This window comes from Scyliorhinus canicula, chromosome 24 (genome assembly GCF_902713615.1).
Source record: "Scyliorhinus canicula chromosome 24, sScyCan1.1, whole genome shotgun sequence".
In the NCBI taxonomy this organism is placed as follows: Eukaryota; Metazoa; Chordata; class Chondrichthyes; order Carcharhiniformes; family Scyliorhinidae; genus Scyliorhinus; species Scyliorhinus canicula.
In genome coordinates, this window is record NC_052169.1 from 16,596,765 (window position 1) to 16,608,951 (window position 12,187).

The window sequence follows — 12,187 nt, forward strand, 5'->3', positions numbered from 1 at the left end:
TACGGAAAATGCTGAATCATTTATATTTACATAGAATTTACAGTGCAGAAGGAGGCCATCTAGTCTGCACCGGCTCTTGGAAGGAGCACCCTACCCAAGGTTAACACCTCCACCCTATCCCCATAACCCAGTAACCCCACCCAACACTAAGGGCAATTTTGGACACTAAGGGGCAATTTAGCATGGCCAATCCACCTAACCTGCACATCTTTGGACTGTGGGAGGAAACCGGAGCACCCGGAGGAAACCCACGCACACACTGGGAGGATGTGCAGACTCCGCACAGACAGTGACCCAAGCCGGAATCGAACCTGGGACCCTGGAGCCATTGTGCTATCCACAATGCTACCGTGCTGCCTTATATGTTAATAGAACTGTCATTAACTTGACATAAACAAAAGGAATATTTACACTTTGGACGCAGGGGGCGCGCACGGCTCTTACAGTCAATGTTGTGAGCGATCAGCACGCGCCTCACTTCACTCGCCCTCGCTTTACGTGCGAATCACTTCAGTCGCACCGGTAGGAAAAATACGCGGATGGGAATCAGCGGAATGTGACGACCCTGCCCGTGGGCAACGGTCAACAAAATGTCTGGTGGGGGCTGCACTCAGAACGCAGATGGGCCGCAAGTGGCCCCCAGGCCGCAGCCTGCCCACCACTGGTCCAGTGGGATTGAGACACACAAATATCAGAGGGGAGATCGTGCTGCTGAGCCACCACAGCTAAAACAGGGAATTTCAGCGTTTCCTGTACAACCCCCACACACACCTCAGCACCCACAATTCCGTTCTTCCTTCCCCCACTGCTGGGAACTTCCTCAGCGGTGAACCTCCCAGCCTTTGTCAACTTGGAAGATTTCCTCTCTCCCGGAGAGACCTACGGGGGGGGGGGGGGGGAGAGACCACAGGCAGGGGAGGCATCCATTCGGAACAACCCTAAACCGCCCTCCATTCCAGGATTATAACCTCGATATTTCCCCAGGAAGTCCACTCGGAGTATTGATGATTCAGTGGGGGTAATTCTGACTTAGGGATTTAGTGTAAAACTTGATATTTACCTGGCCAACAAGTTGTACACCTGACCTGGATGGTAATGTCATCTGGGGGCAATGTTTAACAGGAGGAGAGAGCAGATATTGTTCAGATTATGCCCCAATTCATGAAAAACAGTCAGTATTTGCTTTTTACTCGTTTGCATCTGCGTGCCCATCCCCAATAAGGGTCTGGTTTAGCACAGTGGGCCAAACAGCAATTCTGTAATGCGGAACAAGGCCAGCAGCGCGGGTTCAATCCCCGTACCGGCCTCCCCGAACAGGCGCCGGGATGTGGCGACTAGGGGCTTTTCACAGTCACTTCGTTGAAGCCTACTTGTGACAATAAGCGATTATTATTATCTTTGACAGTTTTACAGATTAACGTTCTCCGCTTCCAATCCCATCAGGCGGCTTAGTGACCGAGGCGCAGGGCTCGGTCCCGAACCGTGGTACGGTGCTCACCTTCATGAAACGACACGAACACTCTTCTCTTCCAAAGCTTCTGAACGTGCCTGTAATTATTCACCATCTCTGTTAGATTGCCATCCTCCCCTTGCGAGGTGAACAAGTCTCTTTGTAACTCTGACAGCTGGCGACAGATCAAAGCAGTTTCTGTTACTGGTGCACCCGACCGAAAAAGATCCTCATAGCAAGTGCACACTTTGCAGCGCCTAACTTTGTTTCCTGACTATTGGCCCAGCTTACTTTTCTGGGTTCCCTCTGCTGGATGAGGGGGGGGGAATGGGGCGAGCAGCGGGGTGGTGCTGGTGATGGAGGGGGAAAGTCCTGGAGTCCAACAAGAGTGACATGACTGGTAGTCAACCTTATTGCTGCTACCCAGCACCGCAGCAGAGTCCTGGAGTCCAACAAGTGTGACTAATATCAACCTTATCGCTTCTACCCAGCACTACAGGAGCCAAGAGGATCTGTTGCCAAGTACACGTGGGGGGGAGGGGGGGTTCCAGAATGAGAAGTGCCTTTTTCTCTGGAACAGGCCCACCATCGTCACCATAGCAACCGAAGTCTCCAAAGCCTGCGATTGTAGGCCGCTTAGCCTTCCTGGGGCAATTTACCTTCGAGCTCCAATTCAAAAAGGGTTAGAACATAGAACAGTACAGCACAGAACAAGCCCTTCGGCCCTCAATGTTGTGCCGAGCCATGATCACCCTACTCAAACCCACGTATCCACCCTATACCCGTAACCTTACTTTTTGTAGGACACTACGGGCAATTTAGCATGGCCAATCCACCTAACCCGCACGTCTTTGGACTGTGGGAGGAAACCGGAGCACCCGGAGAAAACCCACGCACACACGGGGAGGACGTGCAGACTCCACACAGACAGTGACCCAGCCGGGAATCGAACCTGGGACCCTGGAGCTGTGAAGCATTTATGCTAACCACCATGCAACCCTGCTGCCCCTATTGTGGTGCCTCCATGGAGCAAAAGAGGAAGACGTGATGCATCTTGAGCCGCATTTTATTTTTAAATGTGGCCGTTTCTCTAGATTGAGATGTCTGGAATCAATGGACATGGGCCGTTTAAATGGATGATAAATCTAAAACCGCTGGCCTCAAGTAAAGCCGATAAGGAGATTAGTGAACCCAATGGGTTTTTACAATTGGCCTTGGTTTCGTGGTCATTATTAAATTCCGGATTTTTATTGAATTCACGTAGCACTATCTGTCGTGGTGGGATTTGGACCCGCATCACCCTGGGTCTCTGGATTGCTGGACCAGTGACAAAACCAGTATGCCGCCGCCTTCCCATATCCCACACACAGTGATTTGTGCAATTCAAGTATGTGAGATATTCTGCATTGGAGTTGTGATCGAACTGAAAATGGTAAACCACACTCAGCAGGCGCAGACATCACGCCCGACTCGATGACCCGTCGAGACCGTTAAACCTCTCGAGTGGCCTATCGCGAGATTCGCGAGGCTTGGAATGATTCGCGGGATTTAGCGAGACGTTGCGATCTGGATCTCGCCCTCGCTGGGCAAGGACCAGATTAACACAGTGGCTCATTTAAAGATGTCTGCGCCCGATCACCCTGAGGCCTGGGTACTAAAGGCCCTGCTTGGGAGACCTGCCGCTGTTTAACACTGGTCCACACGAACGTGGAATGGGTGTGACGGCACCTCGGGGGGGGGGGGGGTTCTCCCAGGCCATCGGAGGCCCAGGGATTGTCGGGCAGTGCTCTGGCACTCCCGCTGCCACCCGGGCACCTTGGCAGTGCCTGGCTGGCAGGTTGCCAAGGCCTGTGGATTCTCCTCGACCCTGTGGGCGCAGACACACCCCGCTATTCGCTGCCAAAATAGGACTCTGTTTTTTTCCCCGTTAAGCGACGCCCGGTGTCTCAAACCCTGTTATCCTAAAGCCGGTGATGCCTGAAAACCAGACATTTGTATAAAGCTACCATAACTGAATCTTAATCACCCGGTTCATTTGGCACGGGTGGGTTGCTGCGGAAACCTTTGATCAGCTTTGCTCACCTGTTGTTTCTGTCCCTCAGTGGCCCAAGCGAATCTTTTTTTTTTGTTCGAAATACCATTTTTATTTCCTTCCATATGAATAATCTTTTTGTTTTAAATATATTTTATTCCAAACATAACAAAAAAAAACACTCACTCATCCAAAAACCACAGCCAAAGTACAAACTTTTTGTCAATTATACGCCCTTTATTGAACCTCGACTGACATAATCCGCCCCCAGAAAGCCCCAGGCGAATCTTGACCTGACCCCAACCACACGACCTGAAAACCGGTCAGTTCCAAAATCCAGCAGGGGCTCCGTCTCGAGGCTGCCGGGTTTGAGACACTGGACCGTCGTATCAATTTTCAAATTACTTTCGGAGTCTGAGAAAGAATACGCAATCTGCCCATACGTGGGATGGCCCGTGAGCAATCACTCATCGTGTCGAGATGGTTTGATCGGACAGCTGAGGCCCGAAGCTGTGTTGACACGAGTCAGGTTGTCATGGTGAGAAGGGATAAAAATCGCCATTTCCCAAGCACCAAAACTAATTTTATTTTAGGGCAGCACGGTGGCGCAGTGGGTTAGCACTGCTGCCTCACGGCACCGAGGACCCGGGTTCGATCCCGGCTCTGGGTCACTGTCCGTGTGGAGTTTGCACATTCTCCCCGTGTTTGCGTGGGTCTCACCCCCCACAACCCAAAGATGTGCAGGTTAGGTGGATTGGCCACGCTAAATTTCCCCTTAAAAGAACAAAAAAATTATTTTATTTAAAGTTCCTCAATTTCCGAATGTAACTTTGGCCAAAACCGTTTATACGCCAATGGGGTTTGTGCTAAATCGTCACAGGATCGCTGTACGAAGCAGAGAAGACACAACACCCTCTGACCATTCAGCGGAAGGAAGCATTGTTCTCGTGAGGTTTTCGAAAGGACAATTTAGCACTCATGACTGAGCTGTCAGTGGCCTCCTCTTCCTGGTGGCCGTTAAAACAGGCAAGAAACTTTCAACAGCCTCACTAAAGAATATTCCAACAATCTCATGAGATTGACCTCACCGATACCCTATACAATTGTAGCAAAATATCCTTATTCCTATACTCAAATCCTCTCGCAATGAAGGCCAACATACCATTTGCCTACTTTCCTGCCTGTGTACCTGCACACTTACTTTCAGTGACTGATACCAAGGTCGCACTGAGTATCCACCTCTCTCAGTCTACACCCATTCAAATATTAATCTGACTTCACTTTTTTGCTACCAAAATGGATCACCTCACATTTATCTACATTATATTGCATCTGCCGTGCATGTACCCACTCACTCAGCCTTTCCCAATCCCACTGAAGCATCTCTGCAGCCTCCTCACAGCTCACCCTCCCACCCAACTTTCTATCATTGCAAATTTGGAAATACTACATTTAGTTCCCTCATCTAAATCATTAATATTTAATGTGAACAGTTGGGGTCCTGCCACAACTCCCCGCGATACCCGTCACTGCCTACCAATCGGGAAAAGATCCGTGTGTTCCAACCTTTTGCTTCCTGACTGCTAACCAACTTTCTATCCATTTCAAGACACCGCGTACAATCCAATTTGCTTTAACTTTCCATAGTAATCTGTGTGCGACCTTGTCAAAAGCCTTCTGAAAGTCTAGATAAACCACATCCACCCGTTCTCCCTGGTCGGCCATCCTAGTTACATCTTCAAAGAATTCCAGTAGATTGGTCAAGCATGGGAATCAGAAAATTCACCAATTTTATTGTTGAGATGGGAGCATTGCTGCCAAGGGTCAGCATTTATTGCCCATCCCTGATTGCTCGGGCATTTCAGAAGGCAAATTTAAAGGTCAACCACATTGCTGTTGGTCTGGAGTCACATGTAGGCCAGGTAAGGATGTCAGATTTGGAGGGACATGTTAGTGACAATCGTTTCTTGATTCCAGATTTTTATTGAATTTAAATGTCACCACCTGGCGTGGGCGGGATTCGAACCCAGGCACCCGAGTCGCTTGTCTAGTGACAATATCACTGCACCAGGGGTTGGTCTGATCCTGGAGAGGAGCTTCCAATGGCCAGGGGGGACGGGGTAGGAGCATTCAGCTTCTAGTATTGGAACCCTTAACTACTGTTCAACCTGTCCACAAAACTCTGGTTGTTCATCTGCTGCCCTCGCTTACTTTGCACGGAACAACACCTTCGGGTCACGGGGAAACAACAGGTGGCATATGGAAGCGAGTTTTCACATTAGAGGTTCAAGAGAAATTTGGAGGAAACCCACTTATAAAGAAATAGGTTTTTTTCGCTTCGCAGAACTTACCTGATCTTTAGAAATTTGCACGGGTTCCCTGAAAACAGTCCATGTCACACTGGGGTAACAAGGAGGGGTGGTCAAGGATCCATTATAGCGGTAATATTGGTCCAATTGTTGAGGGAGAAGGTCGTTAATGTTAAAACCAGGCATCTTGATCTCTTTATCTGTAAAAACATAATGAAGCCTCCTCAGGAACAGACGGCAAGGAGCAGAAAGATTTGGGAACAGCCACAATGAACTATGACCCCGGGCATCGTGAGAGTAACAGCATTTCTCCAGTACCGTCCACATTCTCACAATGTCCCCATAAGCTCTTTGCAGCCAATGACGCGCCTCTGAATGCATTGAGGAGCTGCAGGAAAGCATGGCAGATGACGTAATTATTATTACTGTGAAAATAATAAAAAATCTCCGGGACCGGTGAGGGGCGAGCACCGGCGCCGACTGACACTCCCGCCTCCCGCGCCGAAAACGGACGAAGAATGGCCGGGTCCTGGGCCGTGAATGCGCACGGCTGACGACTTGCGGTGGTCGCGCCGTACAACATGGCACCAAGCCTGCCCGCACCCAACCCGCCATCCACAGCCCCCCTCACCTCCACCAGCCCTCACAGAAGCCCCCTCCCCCCAGTGGCACAGATCCTGTCATAATATCCACTCATGTATGTCATGAGATGCAGACAGGCAGTGATTGACACACAGGATAACCAATGAACACACACGACACAGAACAACCAATCACCAGACAGACACCACCACTATAAAGCCCACAGGGCATTAAGGCTCTCTCTTTCTCTCACAGGACTTGGCTAGGGAGATAGTCACAGTGAACAGGCCAATGAACATCACCATGTGGTAGACAGCTAGTCTGGTCAAGCCAGTAGGAGGTTATCAGTTAGGTTAATAGAGTGTCAACCCACTGAAGATTATGTACAGCAATCAACAGGTTCGATAAAACAGTGTTGGACCATCTCCTGTGTCAGAAGCCTGTTTCTCGTTTTACTGCATCCAGTTGCAGTCGACGTTAGACCAGCACAGATAACACATCATGGTACCAGAGAGTAATTAACTATAACGAACCTTCCTCGAGTGAATCTGCAAAGACCAGCACACAGCCATCCAGCGGCATGGAAAAGATCCAACCTCCTCCGGATCTCCGGCAACCTCAGCGCCAACTGGAAAGTCTTCAAACAGAGGTTCCTCCTGTATATCGAGGCCTCCAAACTCGAGTCAGCATCGGATGCCCGAAAGATCGCGCTGTTCGTGTCAACTGCGGGGGATCACGTCATCCACATCTGTAACTCGCTCACATTTGCCGATGACGAAGATCAAGACGGTTCTGAAATTCGGCAACCACTGCAACATTGAGGTGAATGAGAGCTTTGAACGGTACATCTTCCAACAGAGGCTTCAGGGTAAGGATGAACCTTTTCAGTCCTTCTTGACCCATCTCCGCATCTTAGCGCAGTTACGTAATTATGACTCGACGGCTGATTCCATGATCCGGGATCAGTTCATTTTCGGGGTCCAGTCCGACTCCCTGAGGGAGCAGCTCCTCAAAATCAAACAGTTGACCATCACCATCGAAACGTGCGTTGTCCATGAGCATGCCAGGAATCGTTACTCCCGCATCAAGGCGGCAGAAAATGCAAAGCTAGCCTCCGATGAGGCAGAAAGGGTGCAGGCCAGTGCAAAAATGCAAGGCCTGAGCATCGAGGAGAGTGGCCGTTTCACGCGCTTTTCCAGGGTCCCTACGCATGCGCGCGCGAACGGGTGGACAACAAGGCCGAAGACCCCGATGCGCATGTGCGAATGTCGGCCCACCGCACTGCGCATGCGCGATGGCGCACAGAACGCGCTGACATCAGCATCATGATGTGTCCAAATTGTGGCTCCGCCTATTTAAAGCGGCAATGTCCAGCCAAAGGAAGGCAATGTCTACAGTGTGGAAACCCTGGGCATTATGCGGCCTTATGCAGGTCCGCTCCACCAACCATCAGCCAGCGATCCCAGCTGCTGCGCAGACGTGTTCGCTGCGTACAACAAGGTATGCAGGATTCGGATCCCAACGGACCCCGATGCTGACTGCCTCGAGTCTCCATATTGGGTGGGCATAATCACCACGCGCGAGTTGGCCTCCACCGTGCATGCAAACCGCCTTTCAATCCTCACTGTGGATCCTGACGACGAGTGGTGTGCTGTCATCATGGTTAACCAGTCTCACATCCAATTTAAATTGGACACTAGCGCATCTGCAAACCTCATATCACATTCGGACCTCGACAGCATCCGGGACCAACCTCGCATTCTTCCACCAGCCTGCCAGCTCCTTGACTACAATGGCAATGCCATAGCTGCCGGTGGATCGTGTCAGCTAGGTGTATCTCACAAGGCAATCAAGGTGACGTTACGATTCAAGATCGTCCGGCCTGACAAGGCATCCCTGCTCGGTGCTCACGCCTGCAAACTCCTAAATCTGGTCCAGCGCGTCCATGCCATGTCCTCGACACCGGCGACTGCCTCGCCCAATGTAACTCTCCAGGCTGAGATAGACGACATTCTCACGCAATACCACAACGTGTTTGATGGAATGGGCACGCTCCCATATCGTTACAAGATATTGCTCAAACCGAATGCCATCCCAGTTATCCATGCACCGCGCTGGGTGCCGGCTCCTCTCAAGGATCGTCTGAAAACGCAGCTATGACTTCGAACTCGTCTACACACCGGATAAGGAGCTGATCGTCGCGGATGCCCTATACCGATCCGTCACCACGCTGTGTGCCACATTGAAGCACAGGTACAGTTGTGTGCCAGCAACCTCCCAGCCACTGATGAACGAGTTATACAAATACGTGAAGAAACTGCCAAAGATCCCCTACCGCAGCGCGTGATGAAGCACCTTGCCCATGGCTGGCAAAAGGGGCAGTGCCCCCAGTTCTTCAACGTTAAGGACGAGCAGACGGTTGTTGAGGGGATCCTTCTTAAACTAGATAGAATCGTCATTCCCCTAAGCATGCAAAACATGGTGCTCAGGCAGATCCATGAGGGTCACCTGGGGGTCGAGAAATGTTGACGCATAGCTCGGCAGGCAGTTTGCTGGCCTGGCTTCAGCCAGGACATTGCCAACACAGTCCTCAACTGCACAACATTCCAGACGTTTCAACCAGCTCAGCCCAAGGAAACGCTGCAACAGCACGGGAGCATGACCTCTCCGTGGCCCAAGGTGGGGATAGACCTCTTTCACGCCAATGGTCGACTACTTCTCCAGCTACCCGGAAGTGGTGAAACTGTCGGACCTCACGTCCAAGTCCGTCATCAAAGCCTGCGAAGAGACGTTTGCCAGGCATGGGATAGACACCTTCCCATGTACATACGTTCATTTAATCCCCACTTGTACATAGTTATGCATGCATATACAGCCACGTTCCAAATTTATTTTAAAAGGGGGAGATGTCATAATATCCACTCATGTATATCATGAGATATCACGACACAGATCAACCAATCACCAGACAGGACACCACCACTATAAAGCCCACAGGGCATTAAGGCTCTCCCTCTATCACAGGACACGGCTAGGAAGATAGTCGCAGTGCACAGGCCAATGAACATCATCACCATGTGGTAGAGAGCTAGTCTGGTCAAGCCAGTACGAGGTTATCAGTTAGGTTAGTGTCAACCCACAGCAGATTATGTACAGCAATCAACAGGTTTGATAAAACAGTGTTGGACCATCTCCTGTGTCGGAAGCCTGTTTTCCGTTTTACTGCATCCAGTTGCAGTCGATGTTTGACCAGCACAGAAAGCACATCAGATCCCAGCTGAGTGGGGTAGTGCTGGACACAGTCTGTCGCCACCACACTCGGTTCGCGATTTGTGTGACCACACGTGTCCTGCGCCATCGGGAATTCATCCCATCGGGGGCGGAGCATCGTGGGTGGGCCGGCCGATGAGGCGGCAACGGCTTTGCAACTGCGCATGGCGCACGCGTCCTGATGACGCCGGTCTACAGGGGGCGGAGCATCGCAAACCAGAGCCTGCCCCAGATCCGGCGTCGGAGTCCATTCTCCGCTCGATCACTAATCCCGATTTCGGCATCGGGCTACGGAGAATCCCGCCCATTGTCTTTTGAGCCAGGGTTCCATTCTAGGATCTCTCCGCATGGTTATAACATCAACTGGGATTGTAACAATATCCTTATTGTCAGGAGTTCCAAAACAAACTCGCCCCCTTTCCCTAATCCACCCCTTCGACCAGACTTTCTGCCAACTCCCAAACTCTGTTCGTCTTCTGGTTTCTCTTTGTGAAGGATGCTTTCGCGTTTACGGTTCTATTACGTGCTCACCTTTAAAACATTTATCCAATCAAGGGGCAATTTAGCGTGGCCAATCCACCTACCCTGCACATCTTTGGGCTGTGGGGGCGAGACCTACGCAGACACGGAGCCAAGTACCATCTTGTGAGACCCCCCCCCCCCCCCCCCCCCCCCCCCGCCCTTTGTCAAATCAGTGGCACTCACCTTTAAATCGAATTTCTGTCAAATGAGAAAAAATCTTCTCATAAGCTGGGTTGAAGGGCCCAATCTGAAACGGAGAAACGGTGTTGGTTTTGGGAGCTGACGTCATCGACACGCGCAGCACGTGAATGAATGCTCAAGTGTTTCAAAATGGTTACCTGAAGAAGAATGCCCAGGACAGCCAGCCCATCGCCCTTGTCCTGTGCCATGGAAATATTGTTGTACTTCTCCGAGTTATAATGGACAACATGGAGCTGAATTGACAAAGTGGAGATGAAAGGTCACTGTACTTAATTACTGCTTTGATAATCTCAATTGTATCGTTCCATTCTCTGCAATGCTTTAATCGTTCGTAATAAAACTAAAATCCTGCGGTTGCCGAATTTATTTTAAATTTAGAGTACCCAATTCATTCTTTTCCAATTAAGGGGCAATTCAGCGTGTCCAATTCACCTATCCCGTACATCTTTGGGTTGTGGGAGCGAAACCCACACAGACAGGGGGAGAATGTGCAAACTCCACACGGACAGTGATCCAGAGCCGGGATTGAACCTGGGACCTCAGCGCCCTGAGGCGGCAATGCTAACCACTGAGTCACCGTGCTGTCCTGGTTGCCGAAAATCTGAAGTTAGAAGCAGGATGTGGTGGAAAAGCTCGGCCGGTCTGACAGCTTTTTTTTTTAAATTGAGAGTACCCGATTCATTTTTTCCAATTATGGGGCAATTTAGCGTGGCCAATCCACCTACTCTGCACATAGATCATAGATCATAGAATTTACAGTGCAGTAGGAGGCCATTCGGCCCATTGAGTCTGCACCGGCTCCTGAAAGGAGCACTCTACCCAAGGTCAACACCTCCACCCTATCCCCATAACCCAGTAACCCCACCCAACAGTAAGGGCAATTTTGGACACTAAGGGCAATTTAACATGGCTAATCCACCTAACCTGCACATCTTTGGACTATGGGAGGAAACCGGAGCACCCGGAGGAAACCCACGCACACACGGGGAGGATGTGCAGACTCCGCACAGACAGTGACCCAAGCCGGGAATCGAACCTGGGACCCTGGAGCTGTGAAGCAATTGTGCTACCCACAATGGACAGTATGGTACGGCAACATGGTAGCATGGTGGTTAGCATAAATGCTTCACAGCTCCAGAGTCCCAGGTTCGATTCTCGGTTGGGTCACTGTCTGGGTGGAGTCTGCACGTCCTCCCCGTGTGTGCGTGGGTTTCCTCCGGGTGCTCCGGTTTCCTCCCACAGTCCAAAGATGTGCGGGTTAGGTGGATTGGCCATGCTAAATTGCCCTTAGTGTCCTTAAAGTTAAGGTTAATGGGGGGGTTGTTGGGTTCCTGGTGTAGGGTGGATACGTTGACTTGAGTAGGGTGATCATTGCTCGGCACAACATCGAGGGCCGAAGGGCCTGTTCTGTGCTGCACTGTTCTATATCTAATGCTACCGTGCTGCCCCGTTGCTGGGTTGCGGGGGCAAAACCCACACAAACAAGGGGAGAATGTGCAAACTCCACATGGACAGTGACCCAGAGCCGGGACTTGGAGTCAAATGTAGGCCAGACCAAAAGGGACATTAATGAACCAGACGGGTTTTTACAACAGTCAATAATGGGTTTCATGGTCATCATTAGATTTTTAATTCCACATTTCACCATCTGTGGTGATGGGATTGGAACCCTGGTCCCGAGATCTTGCTCTGGGTCTCTGGATTACTAGTCTCGTGGCAACACCACTGCCTCCCCTGAATTGCATCTGCCCATCCCATAACCAGCCTGTGCCGTCCTCCAGGTCTTTTGCCAAGATTGTTGTGCCATCCACAAATGTTGAG

General features: G+C 50.7%; 1 protein-coding gene across 2 annotated transcripts in view; it reads right to left on the reverse strand.

The window, feature by feature from the left end:
* ca12 (carbonic anhydrase XII) overlaps positions 1-12,187 on the reverse strand; it is a 67,640-nt gene that overhangs the window by 13,934 nt on the left and 41,519 nt on the right. The window contains exons 5-8 of one of the 2 annotated variants that reach the window (XM_038784515.1): positions 10,504-10,599; positions 10,349-10,412; positions 5,834-5,991; positions 1,499-1,625 (exon numbers count right to left, since the gene is read on the reverse strand). In XM_038784515.1, the coding sequence (XP_038640443.1) occupies positions 1,499-1,625; positions 5,834-5,991; positions 10,349-10,412; positions 10,504-10,599 (445 nt within the window). The remainder of the gene's footprint in view (positions 1-1,498; positions 1,626-5,833; positions 5,992-10,348; positions 10,413-10,503; positions 10,600-12,187) is intronic. The other variant, XM_038784517.1, reaches the window with a different exon arrangement.